The sequence below is a fragment of the Tenrec ecaudatus genome, chromosome 2 (assembly GCF_050624435.1).
Source record: "Tenrec ecaudatus isolate mTenEca1 chromosome 2, mTenEca1.hap1, whole genome shotgun sequence".
NCBI lineage: Eukaryota > Metazoa > Chordata > Mammalia > Afrosoricida > Tenrecidae > Tenrec > Tenrec ecaudatus.
The window spans coordinates 143,660,024-143,682,588 of record NC_134531.1 but is presented as its reverse complement, the minus strand read 5'-3'; the positions used below and the strand labels follow the sequence as shown (position 1 = coordinate 143,682,588).

The 22,565-nt window shown below is 47.9% G+C and overlaps 1 protein-coding gene across 1 annotated transcript in view; it reads left to right on the top strand.

Annotated features, from left to right (window-relative positions):
• KLHL3 (kelch like family member 3) overlaps positions 1-22,565 on the top strand; it is a 137,373-nt gene that overhangs the window by 66,403 nt on the left and 48,405 nt on the right. Inside the window, exon 6 of the mRNA XM_075541593.1 lies at positions 2,991-3,100. Coding sequence (XP_075397708.1) covers positions 2,991-3,100 — 110 coding nt within the window. The remainder of the gene's footprint in view (positions 1-2,990; positions 3,101-22,565) is intronic.

Genomic DNA, 22,565 nt, shown 5'->3' with positions numbered 1-22,565 from the left:
GGCATAAGGTTTTTGGAACTTGGCTTACCTGATTCTCTTCTTGAGAACCAGTGGGTCGTGCTGAGCTCAACTTGGCTGGGCCACCGAGCCCCAAGGCCCTACAAGTTGTTTCTGCATGGTGGCTTGGGTGGTGACCATGTTTCCTATCCACTGTTCCTTTAATGCTGCCAAAGCCGGAGGACTCTGGTCCAAAGACAAGAATGGGCATGGAGGGAGAATCCGGTTACTTTCCCAGCCTCTCGGCCAAGAATGTGTTTCCATGATGAAAAGCAGATCGCTCCCTTGCTTTTATTTTAAAACCTTTGGGAATGGGAACTTTAAAAATAATATTATCTAATCTTAAGTATTTCCCTAGTTAGGAAGTTCTTCTGAATGGCTAACTGAAATACTCCTAGCTTTTACTGATGGCTTTTTCCTGTTGGCATATAGGGAGCACGGATCAGCTTTTTATTCTGCAGGCTTCAAGATGATGGCTTCCCTTCACGTAGGATATGATGTTGACATTTGTCTGTCAACGTGCAGACAGTCCTGGTGTAGTCGGCTGGGCCTTTCTGAAAGTAGGTGAGGATCGATGGGCCTGTTTTTAATTGTGGCCACTGGGCCATCCCTTTTTGTCCGGGTCCCCTTGTCCGAAAGTTGGACAAGATAGTTCATCACATTATCTTTGAGAGTGAAACATTGCCTCCAGGGGACCTGGTTGAAGGCAAAGTACATGGGAATTCCTTTGCACTTATCTTTGCAACTTTCCTTTCCATTTGAAATGATTGTATTTTGGCTAAGATACGATTTAAATCTTAAGTTCTTCACTTGGTTTGGTTTGTAAGAAGGTAAGTGGGAGAGAGAGGTTTTGCCCATTCTAATGTTCCTTCCTATCATCCAGGGTGTGTTAGTCTGGGTTGACTAGAGAAACAGATTCATAAATAAACATGTGTATAAGGAAGAACTTTATATACAAGGGCAATTGAATATTGAGAAAACATCCCAGGCAGTCCACATCAACTTCATAATCCAGTATTAGCCCATATGTCAGCAATCTACAAATTACTCTTTAGACTCACGCAGCACGTGCCATTGACACCGAATGCAGGAAGATCACAGGCCAGTGGGTGAAAAGTCTTGTGGATCCAGTGTTGGTGTGAGCATCTCAGTGCTGGCAGGGGTCTCCATGTGGTTCCTTCAGCTCCTGGGCTCTAGTATAGCTCCATGTGCCTTGTCCAAAGGAATGTCTCACATGGAGTGAGTATATGTTCCGCTTCCAGGGAGCTAATTATCTTCTTAGCGCCTCCAAATGAGGTCATCCAGCTGTGACATGATTGACAGGCAAAATCCCACCCCTTCACTCTTAAGTCTCAGATCAACAACAGATACTGAATCGACCACCCAGGTGTAGCTGAGTGGGTGTTTCAGCTATCTTCCAACTAGGGTTAGCGCTCGGTGCGAGTTGTCCAAGAGACTGCCAGGCCAGAGAGGGGCCATGAAAGAAAGAAGTGGGGAGACATAGGGCCTGAAGGACAAGGAGCCCCGATGTTCCTTGGGAGAGTTAGGCAAGACTTGGGGAGAACTGAGAAAGGAGAAAGGTCTGGGGCAGATAGGAAAGGGCCCCTTGATCTGTAGAACCTCCGGTGGCACCAGGAATCATGCATGACAACATGACATTTGAGAGTAAGGCATTGATGTCTGGGAACCTTTTTGAAAGAAGCGTAGATGGGAATTCCTTTGTCCTCTCTTTGTGAAATGATTTCAAAATAAAGAAGCTAGAATGAATGAGTTTGTTTGTTTTTTTAATAAGAAAGGATTTAAATCTTAAGTTCTTCATTTTGTATGTTTGGTTTGTAAGAACTCGAGTGGCTGGCTCACCTTGGAACAGCTTGAAAAATACTTTCAAAGATTCGTATCAGAGCTTGGGGGAGGGGGGCAAAGTTGATGTTATAATTCCTATTGTACCAAAGCAGATTTAGTGAGGTCCTAGTGGCCTAAGGACACAGCTTGACATGGCGGTCAGGATTTGAATGGAGGCTTCTTCTTTCTCAAGTGTGAACACTTTCACCAAGATCCCACTGAATGACCGTGGTCCAAGCATGCACGTGGCAGGGTAGGAATTGGCCCTGCCATTCCCCTGTGTGGACCTCAGGCCTGTGGTCAGCAGCAGTGCGAGGTGGCTTTCCTCTTGTTCTAAAAAGCCAGTGGATTCAACTCTGCCTCGTCAGGATCGCATATGTGTCAGAACCTGCTTCTAAATGACTGGTCAGAAATAGATCACTAGGCCTTTCTTCGACGCACCCCTGGGTGGACTTGAACCTTTAACCTTTTGGTGATCAGCCGATCATGTTAACTGTTTGCACCCCGAGGGATTCCAGTCTGTCTGCTCCAAGATTTTTCATCTTGCAGCCTTCACAGATCTGGCGGTGGGTTCCCAGCTGCCTCACCTGGTGGCTGCTTAGCTGGGCTTCCTTATAAGCCAGAGACTCTCTCTAGTAGGCTTGACTGTGGGTGAGAAAGGACGATTCTCCTTTCCAACCTTCTAAGGTTGACTTCCTACTAGAACCCCAGAGACTTCTGGCTGCACAGCGGTTCTGACCCACTTCTGCCTGGCATCATCCCAGGCTACCCGCTCACGCCGGAGGGGAAATGCATCCTCATTAAATAGGCAGTTCCCAGCGAGGCATTTCTGCCTCGCCGTTATTAATCTCATGGAGCATGGGAAAAATATAGCCCCGGTTCTCCCTGTTCCATTTTCATCCATGTTGATGCTCACGATGGATGAGCACGCCAGGGTGATCCCTTCACTGCGGCTTCCCTCCAGCCAGGATGCGTGCTCACTGGCTGGCTCGCTCTCTCTCTCTCTCTCTCTCTCTCTCTCTCGTTCTCATCTCTCTCTGTCTTTAGCAGGTTCCCACTCTGGCAGAGTTTCCAAGCATTGGTTCCTGGAAGGGTAGATGTGTATTATAACTTCGTTTTCTTCACGTCTTTTTTTTTTTTTTTTGGAACAGAGCAGCACTTCCCGGAGGTGATGCTGGGAGAAGAATTCCTGAGCCTAAGTCTGGACCAGGTGTGCAGCTTGATATCCAGTGACAAGCTGACCGTGTCTTCAGAGGAGAAGGTATGGCTGGCCCTCTGTGGGGAAGCGGTAGCCATGTGAGGGGGGCCTGGGAGGAGCTCGGGGTTCACGGAGACCTTTTCCTTCTTTTATTGGTTCTGGAGCTTAGTGCTTGACCCTTTAAACGAAAAGTGATGCCTTCGGGACCATTGCCATGGTGTCCGCTTGCTGGACTCCTTAGGAAAGAAGGAGCGGTGCTGCTGATGGCAGTGACAGAACTGCCCCGCTCACTCAACACTTCCAGACGCCAGCCCCGGCGCCGAGCGCTTTCTCTGCTTCACTTCATAACCTGCCCACAGCCCTGGGGAGCAGGCATGGCTCTTGTCCCGTACTGCAGGTGAAGACACCGAGACTCAGAGGAGCTGACGCCAAGGTCCACCCGCTGGCTGCTGACTGACCTGAGGGCTAACTGTCCCTGAAGCGTCACTGCTGTCCTGCATGGCCTCTTAGGTGTGTCCCCAAGCTTGTGAGCCATACCAGGCATTCTGAGCACGTCTGTTCCCAACATCTCAGTTTACTGTTGGGGAAACTGAGGCTCCGAGAGGGACTTAAAAACTGCAGAAGGTTACACAATCAGTGACCTAACCAGGACTAGAACCTGTGTCACCCGACATCCAGCCCCCTAACTCAGCACCCGCACCCCTCTATTCTAGAAGCCCACCTTCTTCCCACTGCTGCACTGACCCGTGACTGTTGACATGCGCCGCTGGGCATGGGCTCTTCTCTCCCCCCAGCATCAGCCCTTGAGTTCCAAAGCTGGCCAGAATCCTCTTCTAGGTACCAGGAAGAATTTCTTTACAAGTGGAGAGGTGGCCTGCCTATGCTAGAGAAAATAACAACATTGGGTGCTGGCTAGTAGGATCCAAGCGCCATCTCATATTTATGAATTAGTAATGGCAAAGGGAAGATCGTACTAGACCTATTTCATAGGGCACTTGCAGGGATCAAATAATGTATGAAAAAGCCTGGTATAGCACCTGCTACGTAGTAAACACTGCCAGTGGTCCGAGATGTTGATTGACCCTCGCCGGGACTCACTCCCGTCCTTCAGTGTTCCAGGATGATGTTGTACCGGCTTTGACTCGTGGCCCCCGTGTGACAGAGCAGAACTGCGAAAGGTCCCTTCAAACATTAACTTAAAAAGCGAGGGACTTCATTGCTTCTTCCAAGGCCCTGATGTCTCCTTGGGCCTGTGCCGCTAAACCGGTCCAGTTTAAAGGAGTGGACCAGTAGTTGATTGTTGTGTGACTGTGGGGGCAGATGGCCCCCTAGGGGCTGTGTGAGCATGTCCTCAAGTGCAGGTTGAGAAAATGGAAACAACCGGGCTTTTGGGTTGAGAAAGAGGGCGCTATGTGCTTGAATTGATGCTGGCCCATCCTGCTGCGAGCTCCTACCCAGGTTCCCTCTAGTGCAGACCTGCTGCAGTGGAGCACGATTGTTTTATGGGAGAGGTATTAATAAACACCCTGGAAGACACTTGAGCTTGGCTAGACTGCTCACTGGCAGTGCCCTTGGCAGTCAAGGTCTCCTTGAACCTGGGATCTGGGACACTAAGAATACCTTCCTTGTGAAGTTGTCGCGAGCATTGGCGATAATGGATGTCAAGTAGCAAATACCGGGCTTGGCAAGTGCTCAATACATGGCTCTCATTGTTGTCATGCACCACTGAACATACTAAAAATACCGAATGATGAAAACAAAACACAGCCATGCTGTCAGGCGGCTTCGTGTGGTGACCCACGAGTTACAGAGTAGGACTGCTCCAGAGTGTTACCGTGACTGTGATCTGTGATCAGCACGTCTTTCCTCTGTGGTGCTGCTGGGTGGTTTTGAACGGTCACCCATTTGTACCCTTGGCGTTGTGGTTACGCATTCGGCCGCTGTCTTCAAGGTCCAAAATTCTACCCGCTGCTTCTCAGGAGAAAGATGGGACTTTCTACTCCCGTAAAAAGGGTTAGTCTCTCAAACCACAGTGACGGTTCTACCCTGTCCTATAGGGTCACTCTGAGTAGGCATTGACGCACGCAAGGCAGGGAGTTTGGTTTTTGGTTTGGAGAAACCATCTCATATGGCAGGTGGTCAAACTTGCCTTTGAGCAACGTGCCCCTGAGGTCCCTGCACGTTCCCAGCAACAAAGAAATGTAGCGAATACATATACCTTAACATTTGCAGCACACTCATTTTTGCATAGGCTTCCCTATGAGGTACTCTTTCGTCCAGCCAGGATTTGGGGCTTGAGTATTTTTCTCATCAATGGAATTCTGTGTCACTTTGACTCTCAGAAAGTTCTGTGTCGCTCCAGTATTACAGGATGCTCCTCCTGAGGCAGCTTGTTTGTGATCTGACTCGTTCAGTAACCTTAGGTTGGCAGTACCATCCTGAGCCTTACCAAAGGGCCATGGGCTTTGGTGTCTGCTTCTTCTCTCTGGGTAAGCCCATAGGTCGATTTTCTCCGAATGCATCCCATATTGCTGGAACTTAATCACTTCTCTTGAAAGTCAGCTGGAAGATTCGAACAATTAGATGCCCATCATTTGAATGATAGACTTTTATCATGGGTGAGGAGTGGCAGTAGTCTCTTCAGGTTTTGAAAATTCTGTCATCCACTCTAGACGATCCGGTGATTTCGACGTCCTTTCCCTGTTTGTGGCGGCAGCCTTTTGAATGCAGAATAGTTGAGTTAAGGGTACCTTAAAATAAATACATTTGAAATGATATTGTGTGCCGTTGAGTCAATTCCAACTCGTAGTGACCCTGCTGGACAGACAGAACTGCCCCTTAGGGTTTCTTAAGCTGAAAGTCTTTCAGAGAGCACACGGTCAGCTCCGGCTGTGTGCTGGGTGCCAGGTGGGCTCCAACCACTGCCCTTTTGGGTCGCAACCCAGTGCTTAACCGTTGGGCCATCAGGACTCCTGAAAAAATACTAAGGACCTTAGTTAAAATGCAGCTGCATTTAATGTTGCTGAGTTTTTAGAAACCTCAGCTGAGGTGGCCATGGCTTGGGCAGGGAATGCTCATAGCAGCGTGACCAGCCTGGATCCTCACTGCTTCCTTTCATAGGCATGACAAGACGTAACGAGATTGCAGACTATTAGAATGTGTGTGGGGTGAGGGATGGGGGTAGAAAGCCACGTCTGTTATAGTAGATGACACGTTGCTTTTCATTGTTAATGAGGCTCGCCAGTGGCGGGGTGGGGCGCGTGGGCCGCTCGGTGGCAGGGGGATCCCCAGTTTCCTGATTGAAAGTGTGCTGCTTACTGCAGGCGGGGTAGCTGCGACTGAATCTCGCCTCCACTGCTTCCCTAGGCCGAGTGACCTTGGGCAAATGATGTATCTGCCTTCTAATCCTTGCTAGATTGGTATCAGGCTCCTGCTAGACACTGAAAACAAAATAAGAACGTTTGTTCAGTGACTGAGTAGAGACACGCTCTCAGCCTCCATTCTCTCATGCATGAAGAGGGGGGCTAGGGACGGTGGTATTGCAGCTCCCCCCCGCCCCCCGACGAGACACTCAGGAGCTGAGCACGTAGGACAGGAGGGGGAGCCTTTTTTTCTGCCAAGGGCCATTGGGATATGTGCAACTCATTTGCTGGCCATACAGAATTGTCAACTTCAAAATTAGCTTGCTATCTTTGGTGAGATATTTAATTAACGTGCTCCTAACATGATGGCTGGCCCGGCTTCTCTGTGAGGTGTGCAGTGTTGGCTGATTTTGCTGATTCCGTACGCCTCAGACAGGCGAGGGCGAGGGTGCTCCCCATCCCCGACGCAGGACGGGCGGACTCGCTGTTGTAAGGTGCTGGCACTGCTCCTGCTGTTGTTGCGGCTAGCTGTGGAGTGACAGTAGCCGTCCTGGTGGCAGTGGTAAGAGGAGCAGTAGTAACTGTGGAGCACACCTGTGCGTAAGAGGACGCTTCACCGAGCCCATCTAGGGCTGCCTCCTGGGAGTGACCTGGGGCTCGCGATGCAGGGGCTTACAGAGCTAGTGGCTTTGCTCCCCAGCATCGCCAGAATCCAGCCCTGTCTGGACTTCTTCCTCTGCCACATCACTCGGCTCTGGCACCTTTGTGTCACACACCGTGCCTGACACAGGTCCCGGAGGCACCTGGGAGGCGCTCGGCAGACGTTCCCCGGGGAGGAGCGGCGGCTGGAGCCTGCCAGCTGAGGCTGCGGGAGTCATGCATGCACGTGGTCTCCAGAGAGTCAGCGCAGATGTGGGAGCTAGAAGTCAAGGGCGGGCAGGGGTCTTTGCTCCTTTCTCTCTCGTTTTTCCTTGAGGAGGCGTTTGCTTTAAAGTGTCTAGTCCCTGAGAAAGAACAAATGGGTATGGCGGGGTCACAGATTCTCCAGTTCTTTAATGGTTTAGAACACGTGCCCCCCAGCCCTGAAGATAAGGCCAAGCGGAGCCCCTTGCAGCCATCCAGTTCTTTCGCGTGTGCAGTGTTGTGCTCAGAGCTCAGTTGGTGAACATCCAGTGTATTCTTTGAGATCCAAAGTTGGCCCCTGGCCTTGGGTGGACAGCGTCTGTGACCCAGGGGCCAGGTACGCAACCTCGTGGGGCGCACTCAGGCTCACATGCGAGTCTTGGGTTCTCGCGAAGTCTCCCACCAGACTGAACAAGGTACTGGACTTGGTTCTATGGTTTCTTCCTTAGCCAGCAAATGTGAATCCAGGGCAACGAATGGACACAATTGGTGTATGTATGGATTATGATATGGGTTGTATGAACCCCAATAAAATGATTAAAAACAACGTGATTCCAGTTCTCAAGAGAGCGAGCCCTGAGGGAGTACTAGTGGGGAAATGGCTTACATTTTAGATGCAGTGTGTGAAGAAACTGGTTCGGTAAATATTAGATTAGGGTCAAGCATGTGTTACATGAGAGCTGCAGGTTAGTCTCTCTCTGCACTGTCACCGTGTGGTTTCATGTGCCCTTGTCTCCTACACGAGAGGAGGCTTATAGGCTTAGTACTTACTTTTTCTTTAAAAAGCATTTTATTGCTGGCTCTTATATCTCTTATCACAATCCATCCGTCCATCAATTCTGTCAAGCACATTTGTATATATGTTGCCATCATCCTTTTCAAAGCATTTTCTTACTACTTGAGCCCTTGGTAGCATCTCATTTCCCCCCTCCCTTCCTCATGAACCTTTGATAATTCATAAATGATTATTTTTTCATATGTAGATTGTTGTGATCGGTTGTTTCCCCCTTTCTCGGCTTAATTCTGAAATCTTATCGCCTGGAATGGGTTGGGCTCATGTCCCCCAAGGGCATCAGTGTCACATGCCCCCCTGTCTTAGTTCCTAGGCCCTCCTGCCAGCTTTGGATATGAGACTCGGGCACTAGCGTCTCATTGGCGCACATCGACTAGACGCACTAGAGACTCACCCGCAGACTGGGTGTGAGCGGTTGCTCTCGGCCTCCTCAAGAGCCTGGGCAGGCTGACACTACTGCCTGGACTAAACTGCTGGCTGCCCGGCCTTACTCTGAAGGCAGTAGTTAGAAGGCCACCGTCTTAGCCTGTACCCCGCCATCTGGCCCAGGCTTTTGGGTGGTTATTTTTACTATGCTCCTGCAAGCAGAACACACAGCTAGCTCTATGACCAACCAAACAACCCAACTACCCTGACCTCCCATTGCTCTTCAAGTACATTTTACATGTAAATTTGTTCTGAAGCAAGTTCACCGAGAAATGAAAAACAACAACAAAAAACTCAACTTTTCACAAAGTGAAAGCACTCATGTCCTAGCGCCTCAATCAAGACACCAAACCCCAGGGCTCCCTTCCGCCTCTCACAACCCCCACCCTGGGAAGGGCCCCCAGAGTCTGGCTTTGCACCACCATCGGCCGGTCGGTTTTTGCGCGTTATGTAAAAGGAGTACGGCTGGATGCATGCTCTTGTGTCGGACTTCTTCTGCACAGCACAAGGTTTAGCATATCACCTCTCATTCTTACACCTTGCACCATGGCGATCACTGCCTTCATTTTGTAACGGAGGCAGCCGAGGCTCAGTGTGGTGACACACCATATTAACAATTGATAACTGTCATTGAAACTGGATGTCTGCCTCCCAAGGCTCTGCTCTTTAATCGACGTACCTCCACGTCCTTGCGGACAGAGTTGAGGAATAGCTATTTGTTACTGTTTTACGTGCTCATAGTCGGGTGGGCAGATGGATCAAAAACATGTATCCAGAAGATGGGGCCAAGAGAAGAAATTGCTGATCATTAAGGTTCAAGGAAACTTCCCAGGACTGTTATATATATTAGGAGTCAGTCTCATAGGGATGGGATAGTTGAGCCAAGACTTGAAGAACAAGAATAAGATGTTGGAAAGCCAATCCATTTGGAAGAACTTACTGTCCTTGAGGATGAGAATCCAGGGTCCTTGAGTGGGGAGAGTGGGAGATGAGGCTGAGAGTGGAGTTGGGGTCTATGGGGAGGATATGGAAGGAGAGGTCAGTATCTGCCCAACTGTTGTTAAGGTGCCACGGCCTTGGTGACCACCCACAGTGACCCGGCGCACAATAGAGAGAAACACCGTGCGGCTCCACGCCGTCCTCACAGTGACCCGCCGCACAATAGAGAGAAACACTGTGTGGCTCCACGCCGTCCTCAGAATTGTTATGATGCCCGAGTCCGTTATTGAAGCCACAGTGTCAGTCCATCGCATCGAGGGTCTATCTCCTTCACTGCTTCTCACTTAAAAAAAAAATCATTTTATTGGGGGCTCATACAACTCATCACCATCCCTCCATCCCTCCCTTCATCCCTCCATCCCTCCATTGTGTCCGGCACATTTGTACATTTGCTGCCATCATCATTCTCAAAACATTTGCTTTCCACTTGAGCCCTTGGTATCAGCTCCTCATTTTCTCCCCTCCCTCATGAACCCTTGATAATTTATAAATTATTATTTTGTCATATCTTACACTGTCTGATGTCTCCCTTCACCCACTTTTCTGTTGTCTGTCCCCCAGGGAGGGGGTTATATGTAGATCATTGTGATTGATTCCCTCTTACTACCCTACCTTCCCTTTACCCTCCTGGTATCTGCTCTCATTTTTGGACCTGAGGGGTTTATCTGTCCTGGATTCCCTGTGTTTCCAGCTCTTAGCTGTACCATTGTACATGCTCTGGTCTAGCTGTATTTGTAAGGTAGAATTGGGATCACGATAGTTGGGGGGTAGAAACATTAAAGAACTAGAGCAAAGTTGTATGTTTCATCAGTACTATACTGCACCCTGATTGCCGCATCTCCTCCCTGCGCCCCTCTACTTTACCAACATGATGTACTTCTCCAGGAACTGATCTTTCCTGACATCATGGCCAAAGTTTGTAAGATGAAATTTCATCATCTTTGCCTTTAAGGAGCACGCTGGCTCTGCTTCTTCCAAGACAGATCCGTTTAGCCCATCATGGTAATTTGAGTCTTCTCCAGCACCACCGTTCAGATGCATGGATTCTTCATTGCTCTTCCTTATTCAGTGTCCAGCTTTCACATGCATGTGAGGCAATGAAGATACCGTGGTTTGGATCAGACACACCTTAGACCTCAAAGTAACATCCTTGATTTTCATTTTTTAAACTTTTATTTTTATCTAATTATTTATAAATCATTTTATTGGGGGCTCCTACAACTCATAACAATCCACACATCAATTGTATCAATCACATTTGTGCGTATGTTGCCATCATCATTTTCAAAGCATTTTCGTTCTACTTGAGCCCTTGGTATCAGCTCCTCTTTTACCTTCCCTCCTCCACCGTTCTACCTCGTGAACCCTTGATCAATTGTTTTTTCCTATCTTACACCATCCGCTGACTCCTTTCTTTTGTCCGCCCTCCTGGGGAGGGGTGTGTGGGTTATGTGTTGTTCATTGTGATCGGTTTGCCCTTTCTTCCCCTTCTCCCCCCACCTTCCCCCTACCCTCCTAGTGTTACTGCTCCCATTACTGTTCTTGAGGGGCTTATCTGCCCTGAATTCCATGTGCCGAGAGCTCTGACCTGTACCAGTGTTCATGCTTTGGTCTAGCTGGATTTGTAAGGGAGAAATGGGTCATGACCGTGGGACAGGAAGCATCGAAGAACTAGAGGAACGTTGTGTGTTTGTTGGTGCCATACTGCACCCTGGCGGACTCCTTCCTTGTGACCATGCTGTGAGAGGAACATTCCTTGATTTTCAATACTCTAAAAAGGTTTTGTGCAGCAGATTTACTGAATTTGCCCACTATGATATTGTGAGATGCTTATAGGTTTTTGGATTAAAAAGCCAAGTTTCTTTACTCCAGGGCTTGTCAGAGTTATATGTGAATGAGCTTTGTTACTCTCTAATGGGAATTTAGGGAGGTTTTCCCTGAGCTCCTCCGGCCCTTGGGCCCTCTACCACAGAGAGTCTTCTCTCTTCCGTATTGTGAGGGACGTGCTGTTTTGGAGAATAGTCGTGAGGCCACCCACACAGTCTACTGTTTGCGGCATCTGCCAATTTTCCTTTTGACAATTCATTTCCTTAGTGATTAAAATAATTTTTTTACTGTGAATTCATTTTCAAAGGATGCTTTGGGAGTTCAGGTTGCCTTGACTGTGGAAATACCCCCATTAGGTAGGTTTACTGGTTTGGAAGCAGTTTTCTTGTGTTAGTTTTTAGCCTTTTTTCACCTTGATTATTCTGTTCAAGCTGACATTTCCATGGAGCATGAACTGGGGTTCAGATTTCTTGAAGATGCGTCTCTCCCCCCATATATCCCCAGCCCACAGGAGATGACAAACTTCCTTCCCCTGTACCCTGGCCGATGGTCAGAATTCATTTAGCCGCAGTTGCATAGCTGGGGCAGCAATGTCAATAACGAATTTGAGACCAAGACAACCTACCCAAGTGGATCCCAGCGCCCTGACTCGAAAGTTCTTTACAGCACTTGGGCATTTCACTCTTGCTTTAGAGTGTAGTTCAAGTCCTTCCCTTTGTGACATTTAAGTACGTTATCGTCACGTGTGTGGAGCTGTTAGAGAAGACGCCTTCCTGGTCTGCTCAGTCCACCCTGTTGACGTGGAGGGACTCCTCGTCTCTGCACCGTGCCCCTAGCGTTCGTAGGACTAGTGCTACTGAAGTCGTCTTGCAGACATACCTGCCTTACAGGCGTGTCCATCAAACCACCAGCTGCCCTCCTTTCGCGAATTCTTTTCAGAACTGTAGTGAAAGTCCTGTCTCTGCCTTCCAGCATTTGTAGCAGGCTGCAAAAGTTTCCAGGCAAGCAATATCACTGTGGTCATTTTATGACCATATTTTGGGTCTGAAGTCGTATCGGCCTGTGTACTTGCTAGGAAGGAGCCCTGGTGGCGTAGTGGTTATGCGTTAGCCAGCAGTCAGCACGGTCAGCAGTTCAAGCCCCCTGCAGGTGCTCCGTGGGAGAAAGAGGCTGGGAGGTCCCCAGGAGCAGTTCTACTCTCTCCTATCTGGTGCCCCTGAGTTGAAATTGACTCCATAGCAATAAGTTGTTACTGAGGTAGGAAGGTAAGCACACCCATTCATAGTTTCATAAATCCATGAATGCTTTCAAAGAAGTAAGTATTGAATGGTTGCTATGTGGGAGATAGTGTGTTTGCCACAGAGAGACAGCGGTGAACGAATAAACATCTGGTTCCTAACCTCATGGAACTTAAAATCAAGTGGGGGAGACTAATCTTTTTTTTCCCTTTCAATTATTTTATTGGGTACTCATATAACTCTTATCACAATCCATCTATACATCAATTGTGTAAAGCACATTTGTACAATCATTACCCTCATCATTCTCAAAATATGTGCTCTCCACCTAAGTCACCTTCCAGGTATTGCCACTCTCACCACTGGTCCTGAAGGGATCATCTGCCCTGGATTTCCTGTGTTTCCAGTTCCTATCTGTACATCCTCTGGTCTAGCCAGATTCGTAAGGTAGGATTGGGATCATGATAGTGGGTGGGGAGGAAGCATTTAGGAACTAGAGGAAAGTTGTATGTTTTTTCGTTGCTACACTGCGCCCTGACTAGCTTGTCTCCTCCGTAAAGGGATGTCCATTGGCCTACAGATGGGCTTTGGGTCCCCACTCTGTAGTCCCCCTCATTCACAATGATGTGATTTTTTTTATTCTTTGATGCCTACTACTTCATCCCTTCCCCACCTCATGATCACACAGGCTGGTGTGCTTCTTCCATGTGGCCTTTGTTGCTTCTCAGTTGGATGGCTGCTTGTTTACCTACAAATCTTTAAGACCCTAGACGCTATATATTTTGATAGCCGGGCTCCATCAGCTTTCTTCACATTTGCTTATGTACCTTCTTTGCCTTCAGTGATCGTGTTGGGAAGGTGAGCATCATGGAATGCTAGTTTATTAGAACAAAGTATTCTTGCATTGAGGGAGTACTTGAGTGGAGGCCCAATGTCCATCTGCTACATTAATAATAAACCTATAAATATGTGCACATAAATCTTTCCCCCCATTCTTATATATAAATATATTTCCATATGCACATGCCTTTATTTAGACCTCTATAAATGCCCTTTGCCTCCTAGCTCTTTCCTTTATTTCCTTTGACTTTCCTCTTGTCCCACTATCATGCTCAGCCTTCATTTGGGTTTCAGTAATGCCTCTTGATTACATTACCCTTGATCAAACTGTACCAGGCCTCCTATACCCTCCTCACCACTGATTTGGATCACTTGTTGTTCCCTTGTCCCTGGATTTAACACCACTTCCTTTCCCCCCACCTCCCCCTATCCCATGTTCCCCTGGAACTGTTGGTCCCATAGTTTTCTCCTCCAGATTGTTCATCCAGCCTATCTTATTCAGACAGACCTGCGGAGATAATAACATGCACAAAAACAAGACAGAGCAAAACCAAGCAACAAAAGAAAACAAAACAACAAAGAGCCAATGACAAAACAAAACTAACCAAACAAACAAAAACAGCACAACAACAACCAAAAAAGAAAAGCTTGTAGTTAGTTCAAGGACTGTTTGTTGACTTTTAGGAGCGTTTCTGGTCGAGTCTGATGGGGCGCCAAGCCCTGGCCCCAAAGTCTATTTTTGGTGTTCCCTGGTGCTCTGTTCTCCTTGCTGTTCTGTTTCCCACCCTTAGTGTTTTGCCTCCGTGTGGTGGGATCAGATTGGACGTAATTCCCACACTGTGTCTCCAGTGTTGTTCCCTGTAGGGCTATGGGTCAATGAGGGATGGCGTGTCTCATGGTGGGACCAGCCATATGGTATTCTTTGTGGATTGACTGCTCTGAGTGGAAATATCATCCTCAAGGCCCACGGGCCAGGATGTGCTCCACTCTTTCTTCCTCCCCCTTCATTTGCTCCCATGTGCTCTGATCAGACATGTCCCTCTCCCTGAGCTGCAGCTTCAGTGCCGTCCTCTGAAATAAATTCTCTTGGGGGGAGGGGCAGCTGACCGTGTAGTTGGGATTGAGGCTGGCGTCTCAGACTGGGGAAAACTAATCTTGATCAGATAGATACCGAAGTAAATTTATAGGTACACGATGTGACGTATACAGGGCCCCACAGAAGTGTTGAGTGAAAGCCATTCATTCTAATTGCTGCCCATTCACCAACTGCTGGATAATGTGGGGCAAATACTGCCAACCTCTGCCTTTCCCTGTTGTGAATGGCTTCCTGTGAGCCTGGACGGAAGCTCCGCCCAGAGAGAAGTTGTGTGAAGCACTGTATACAAAACGTTCAGATGATGGTGCTGTCCGAACCACGGGTGCAAGAGGGGAAGCTCGCAAGAGTCTGGGGAGCCCGCAGACCAGGAAACCTCCCAGCCGCGGTGTGCTGGTAAATGTTTAACCACGGGTTCTCGGAAATTCCTTTACAAGCCTCCCTTTGTAAGTAACACTTGCTGATGGCTGTGGGGTAAAGGTTTCGACTAAGGCCGATGTCTCGGGATGCTGCGTTAGGAGGAGACGTGCCCTGTGCGCCTCGGTGCACCACTGCTTCCAGCTGTTGTTCGTGTTCTGTGTGACATGAGCACTGCGTTGCGAAACCAGCAGCCTCCCCAGGCTTTCCATTAACCGTGCCTTTGAGATGCAGTGTTGCACAACTCGGTAACCTGGGCCTTGGGAAGGAGAGGCAAGTTCACATTTCAGTTCCGTTGCTTCCTGGTGATTGTGACCTTGGAGACGTTGCTTACGGAGCTCTGAGCATGTTTCCCCATTGTAAGACGTGAACAGCGATGCATACTTCTGGAGTTGTTTTGGTGGATTAAGATGCCTGCAAGACGGACAGCACGAAGCCTATTGTTAGTGAGAAGGTAGCAAGCCACCTGCCGGTGCAGGGGTGATCCTTGCCCCTGGTCCACTGTCAGAGTGAGCTGCCCTTTCCTTCCCATGCTGTGCTTGGAACCCGTTCTAGTGACTCTCCCACATTACTGCCTTGACTTTTTAATCCAGAAGGTTCCTTCTGGATTTCAAAAACACATTTTGAAATCTAGTCAGTGCCCCGGGGCTCTGCACATCGTTGCCAGGGATGTGCAGGTCCCATCTGGCTTGGCTGCCTGCCTTCTTCCCCTGAGGCGGCGGGGTGGCTAGCAGGACCCGGTTCATCTGGTGTTCGCTGGGCCAGGCTTGCGCTTACGTCAGAAGGGTGGCCAGCCGAACCAGGAGCTATGAAGAAACGGTGTTCTCAGCTCATCCCACATAGCAGCCTCATAGCACCCAAGAAATTAGTTCTGGGACATGAAGCAATGCGGAAATGATGCTGTTTCTTTGTTTAAAAGTGAAACCCTAAACATGTGTTGGCAGCTGACCCTTTCATTGTGAGAACCATGAGAGGCCATTTCAACTAAGAAGGCATCGGCCTTGCCCCGTGATCTAAATGCCAGGAGCTCGGATTACAAACTAGGGACCGGGGATCGGCAGATTTTTTCCTTCGGGCATGTGGCAATGGCTTTGTCTTTGTGGACCAGCCCACACAGTCTCAACCCCACCCTGCCCTTGCTAGTGCGAAAGCAACCAGAGACGGTACCTACACACACGAGTGACTGTGTTCCAATACAATTCTTTGACAAAAACAGGTGACGGAATTTTTAAAAACTTTTTGTGAATCGCGTGAAGGTTTATAGAGCAGATCCGCTTTCCATTGAGCAGTTCCTATACATTTTATATCATGCCATCAAGAGCAATTGTCACATTGTAATGTCACTATCCCACTTCCTCCCGGTATTTCATGTTTCCATTCTGCCTCCTTGCCCAACTCTTCAAAGTGTTGTCTTTGGGTAGATGCTGCCCTTTTTTACAACCCACAGTGGTTGATTCTTCTAAGGGATGTGTACTTCCTAGTGTGATTGCTTCCCTTATAGGACTCTCTCTTGTTTAGCAGAAAATTAAGCCACAAGGGTGAGCTCATTTCCAAACCTGCAGAGCGAATAAAGAACCATCATCTTGGGGGTTCTACCAGTCTCTACCCGGCCAGTAAGCCCAGTCTTTTTTATTTTTTTATTTTATTTTAAACGTTTTATTAGGGGCTCATACAACTCTTATCACAATCCATACATATACATACATCAATTGTATAAAGCACATCTGTACATTCTTTGCCCTAATAATTTTTTTTTAATTTTAACAATTTATTGGGGCTCATACAATTCTTTTCACAGTTCATGCATATACATACATCAATTGTATAAAGCACATCTGTACAGTCTTTGCCCTAATCATTTTTTTCTCTTTTCTTCTTTTACATTTTATTAGGGACTCATACAACTCTTACCACAATCCATACATATACATACATCAATTGTATAAAGCACATCCATACATTCCCTGCCCCAATCATTCTCAAGGCATTTGCTCTCCACTTAAGCCCCTTGCATCAGGTCCTCTTCCCCCCCCCCCTCCCCATTCCCCCCTCCCTCATATGCCCTTGGTAATTTATACATCGTTGTTTTGTCATATCTTGCCCTATCCGGAGTCTCCCTTCCCCCCTTCTCTTCTGTCCCTCTCCCAGGGAAGAGGTCACATGTGGATCCTTGTAATCAGTTCCCCCTTTCCAACCCACTCACCCTCCACTCTCCCAGCATCGTCCCTCACACCCTTGGTCCTGAAGGTATCATCCACTCTGGATTCCCTGTACCTCCAACCCTCATATGCACCAGTGTACAGCCTCTGTCCTATCCAGCCCTGCAAGGTAGAATTCGGATCATGGTAGTTGGGGGGAGGAAGCATCCAGGATCCGGGGGAAAGCTGTGTTCTTCATCGATACTACCTCACACCCTAATTAACCCATCTCCTCTCCTAAACCCCTCTATGAAGGGATCTCCATTGGTCGACACTTGGGCCTTGGGTCTCCACTCTGCACTTCCCCCTTCATTTAATATGATATATATATACATATATATACATACATATACACATATATACACATGCATACACACACTTATATCTTTTTTTTTTTTTTGCATGATGCCTTATACCTGGTCCCTTGGGCACCTCGTGATCGCACTGGCCAGTGTGCTTCTTCCATGTGGGCTTATTTGCTTTTGAGCTAGATGGCCGCTTGTTCACCTTCAAGCCTTTAAGACCCCAGACACTATCTCTTTTGATAGCCGGGCACCATCAGCTTTCTTCACCACATTTGCTTATGCACCCATTTGTCTTCAGCGATCCTATCATGGAGGTGTGCAGTCAATGATATGATTTTTTGTTCTTTGATGCCTGGTAACTGATCCCTTTGGGACCACTCGATCACACAGGCTGGTGTGTTCTTCCATGTGGACTTTGTTGCTTCTGAGCTAGATGGCCGCTTGTTTATCTTCAAGCCTTTAAGACCCCAGTCACTATCTCTTTTGATAGCCGAAGCCCAGTCTTTTTAAGAACTTTTATTTTTAACATTCTGAGTTCTGTTCCACATTCTTCTCACTCTGTCCAGAATCTTCTAATGTGATAGTTCCCTGAGCAGTTGGTAGGGGTGAGGGTGGGGGTGGGGGAACCATCTAGTTCAGTGTTTCCCTAAGTGGGCTGGCTTTTAGCTTTATAGCAAACACCAAGCCGGCTCATGCAGAAGGTTGCGGACTCTTTGTACTCTCAGCAAAGTGAATCCTACCTACTCACCAACTTGTAGTTCATTCTCCAGCAAGCACCCACCTGCTCTCAGGACCTGGCCTTGTGCAAAGCATCATGGGGGTGGGGGTGGAGGGTGAGGCTCAGAGACAGTGCAAGTTCTTTCTATCCTGCAAATGCTCACAGTCTAGTCAAAGAGCGTCGGAAGAGAGCTGTGGATAACCCGAAGGGGCTTGTGGCTGCCATCACCCAACTCAGCCAACACCATCCTCAGAGAGTGCTGGAGTGACCCAGTGACGCTGGCAATAGGACCAGGCCGTGTTTTGTTCTGTTGTGCACAGGGCCACTATGGGTCGGGGTCAAATGGATGGCACCTTAGAACAGCTGCCACAGGCATTTGAGAGCCAGTTAAGAATAGTAAGGTCCTCGAGAAGTTTGAGTGTGGAACCTAGCTTGGCTTCTTTCTGGCTCTGGAACTTGGGCATGTCAGCAGTGAGAGAGCTAACTACTTGGGACTGTGAGAGTTCAGGGTGATGATGTGTGTGAAGAGGGGGGTCTAGGACCTAGCTGCTGCTGCTGTTACACGCTGCTCCTTTACCTTGGCCAGTCTCTTGATGGAAGAAGCTGTCGGGAATGATGGTTGGTATATTGGAGGCTAGCACTGGTTGAAAGTTTATTTGCTTTTTTTTTTGTTTTTCAAGCATGAAGCCCAAGTGACCAAAATAATAAAAATAGGTGGCCTTCTGGAGCTGCTGAGAAGGTCACGGTGGTTGCCGAGTGCCGGGCTTTCACAGCTGAGTAGGCAAACAGTGCAACTCAGCGGAACCAGTTCGACAAGTCAAGGCAAAAATAAGGTGACATGTCGGCCTCGTTAGCCTGGGTTGAATAAGGAAGGTTACATGTCATCCTCGTTAGCCTGGGATGGCTTTTAATTTCATAGCAAAACCCAGCTGGCTCATGCGGAAGGTTGCGAACTCTTTCTACTCTCAGCAAAGTGAATCCTGCCTACTCGCCAACTTGTAGTTCATTCTCCAGCAAGCACCCACCTGCTCTCAGGACCTGGCCTGTGCAAAGCATCATGGGGGTGGGGGTGGAGGGCGAGGTTCAGAGACAGTGCATTGGCCTCTACGCAACTGCTCACAGTCTAGTCAAAGAGCGTGGAAGAGAGCTGTGGATAACCCAGAGGGGCTTGTGGCTGCAATCACCTAACTCAGCCAAGCCAGACTTCACCCTGTCCTGGCTCTGCCCTCCCTGCCATGTCGCCAGCCTCCTCCGACCAGTCTTGCCCTGGGCTCCAGCCTGGCAGGTTCCACTTGCCTTCCCACCTGTGTGTCTGAACTCTGTCTGGTCGTCCATTCAGAAAATAATGGAATACCAAAAAAAGGACACGTTCTTATTTACCTTTTTTTCCCCCTTTTAAACCTTCTATTGAAATTTGAGGAGCTAGATGGCACAGTGGTTACGAGTGGGGCTGCGACGTGCCAGGTCAGCAGTTTGAAACCACCTGCCGCTTGCTCCCCGGGAGAAAGCCCGGGCTCTCGACTCCCGTCTCGGGCAGTTCTGTCCCGGGAGGCTATGAGGCAGCATTGGCTCAATGGCAGCAAGTTTGGTTTGGGTTTTCTTTGGATTGAAATTTGAGTGAGAGTTTATAGAGCAAATAAATTGGTTTTCCATCCAGCAATTCATACGCACTTTGTCTCGTGACGTTATTCTCAGCCTCCATGATGTAGCCTTGTGCTTCCTGAGTCTTCTCTGTGTGCACCATGTACCGTGTGTGTACCTTCTTCCTGAGCGTAAGGGCTAGTGGGGTACACAGGTATTCTCAAAACAATGCCGTGAGGCCGGAAGACGGAGCAGTAGAGGAAAAGGCTAGACGGGAATGGGCACCAAGGACACGCACTCTTCCTTTCTTAATTTGAAATATGAGCAGTAAATCTATTTATTTAGGAAATTGTATCTTTTTCTCTCCTGACACAACTCTTTATTTTTTTAATATTTGAGATTAGGGTCTCTCTTGTTTTCTTTTTCCCAAACCCATTTTATTGGGATGTAATGCCAGATACAACTTTTTAAAATGTGATTTAAAAAACTTAGTTGAGATGTAATACATGTATCATTCCATATTTCAATCTCGACAGGTAGAATTGTACAGTTGTTACCACAATCAGTTTCCACAGATACACCTTGTATTTCAACTTTATGCCATACTATAAACTTTGTTGTAGTGTTCCCCCCACCTTTAAAGTTTCTTTTCTATTTTTGTTGTTGTTGAAAAATTACAAATCTGTAGTAAAGTGGAAAGAATAGTGCAATGGTCATGTATAAGGCCCCGCCCCTAGTTTCATCAATCATTAACATTTTTTGCCTAATTTGTTTCTCCTTTCTTTATAAACTATGATTTTTTCATGTCTTACACTGACCAATGTCTCCCTTCACCCACTTTTCTGTTGTCTGTCCCCCTGAAAGGGGGTTATAGGTAGATCATTGTGATTGGTTCCCTCTATCTCCCTCCACCTTCCCCTTCCCCTCCTGGTATGGCTACTCTCATTTTTGATCCTGAGGGGTTTATCTGTCCTGGATTCCCTGTGTTTCCAGTTCTTATCTGTGCCCATGTACATGCTCTGGTCTAGCCAGATTTGTAAGGTAGAATTGGGGTCATGATAGTGGGGCGGGGGGAGAAGAAGCATTAAAGAATTAGAAGAAAGTTGTATGTTTCATTGGTGCTATACTGCACCCTGACTGGCTATCTTCTCCCTGTGACCTTTCAGGAAGGGGATGTCCAATTGCCTACAGATGGACTTTGGGTCTCCACTCTATACTTGTCCTCATAAACAATGATATGATTTTTTGTTCTGGGTCTTTGATGCCTGAGACCCGATCCCATCGATACCTCATGATCACACAGGCTGATGTGCTGCTTACATTTGTTCAGGATTCTTATGTAGAATCTTTGATCAAAATATTCAGTAATAGCAGCCAGGCATCACCCATTTCTTTGGGTTTTATGGCAAAGGGGGCCATTGTTCATGGAGGTGATGAGGTAACACATCCCATTTCCTCCTCTTCCTGACTCTCCTTCCTCTGTTGCTCCAAGTAGGTGACTGGAGCCCAATGGTTGTCTCTTGCGTGGCGCTCTCAGGCGTCTAAGCCCCGGCATTACACCACTCTCTCGGAGGAAGAGTGGAAGCATGAAGTGACGGGGTGTCCTATGAAGCCATGACCCCAAGCCTTCAAACCCAAGAACCAAATCTCATGAAGTGTTTGTACAGAAGCAGCCCCAACATCTGCTCTTTTTATCGTTGTTGTAAACATCGCTCTCACACAGCATTTTCAGTTCCTTCTTACAGGTGTGAAACTTACAGCAATTACATGATCAGCTATGCATCTCCACCACTAATCGATGTGATTTTTCCATCACTGGAAACCAGAGCCCTTGGGTTCCATAAGCGACAGCCTTTCCTTTCCCTGCCTCTCTCACCCTCGTCACCTCTAATTTGGTCTCTGCAGTCGTCGCTCTTTATTTAAGTGGTTGTGTGAGATTTGTCCCTTTGACATCGACTTACTGCGCTCTGCACAGCGTCTTCACACTCCAGCCGTGTGGCAGCACGTCCCAGGTGCATGTGTCTGTCTCTGGCTGAGTAGTATTCCATTGTAGGAATGCCCCACACTGTGCTTATCCCCTCACCTGTTGATGAGCATTCCCCCGTGGGCTCTTGGGAATAGTGTCGCCAGGAAGGCTAGCCAGCAGCTGTCTGTCCATGTTGCTCCTTCAAGTCTCTTGGGTCTATACCTAGCTGCAGAATGCTGGATCGGATGGTAGTTCTATTTTTAGTGTTTTGAGGAGTGGCCCTACTATTTTCACAACAGCCGTGGATAAGGGTTCTCATTTCCCTACGGTCCTCACCAACATTTGTGTTTTGCATTTGCATCTTCGCTGTCCTGGTTTTCCCCTCCCTTCTTTAAAAGCTCGACATTCCCCCACACGGTGCCGACTTCCCCACAGAGAATGGTATCTGTGTGTCGGTGGTAGATGGAGATACAGATTGGGATTTGTCATTGAGCAAAGTAGACATCCAAACCTTGGCTCTTTCCTTTGGGTTCCAAGTCTTCTGTTTTTTTTTTTTTAAGATCATTTTATTGGAGGCTCTTATAGCTCTTAGAACAATCCAAACATCAATTGTATCAAGCACATGTGTACAGACGTTGGCATCATTTTCTGAACCTTTCTATTAGAGCCCTTGGTATCAGTTCCTCATTTCTCTCCCTCCCCCATCCTGACCCCTTCATAAATTATTATTATTTTCATATCTTATACCAACTCTGTCCTCCTTCACCCACGGTTTCTGTTGTTTGTCCCCCTGGGGTTGGGGGTATGTATGGTTAAGTGTTGATCATCACAGTTGGTTCCCCTTTCCTCCCCTCCTCCCCTT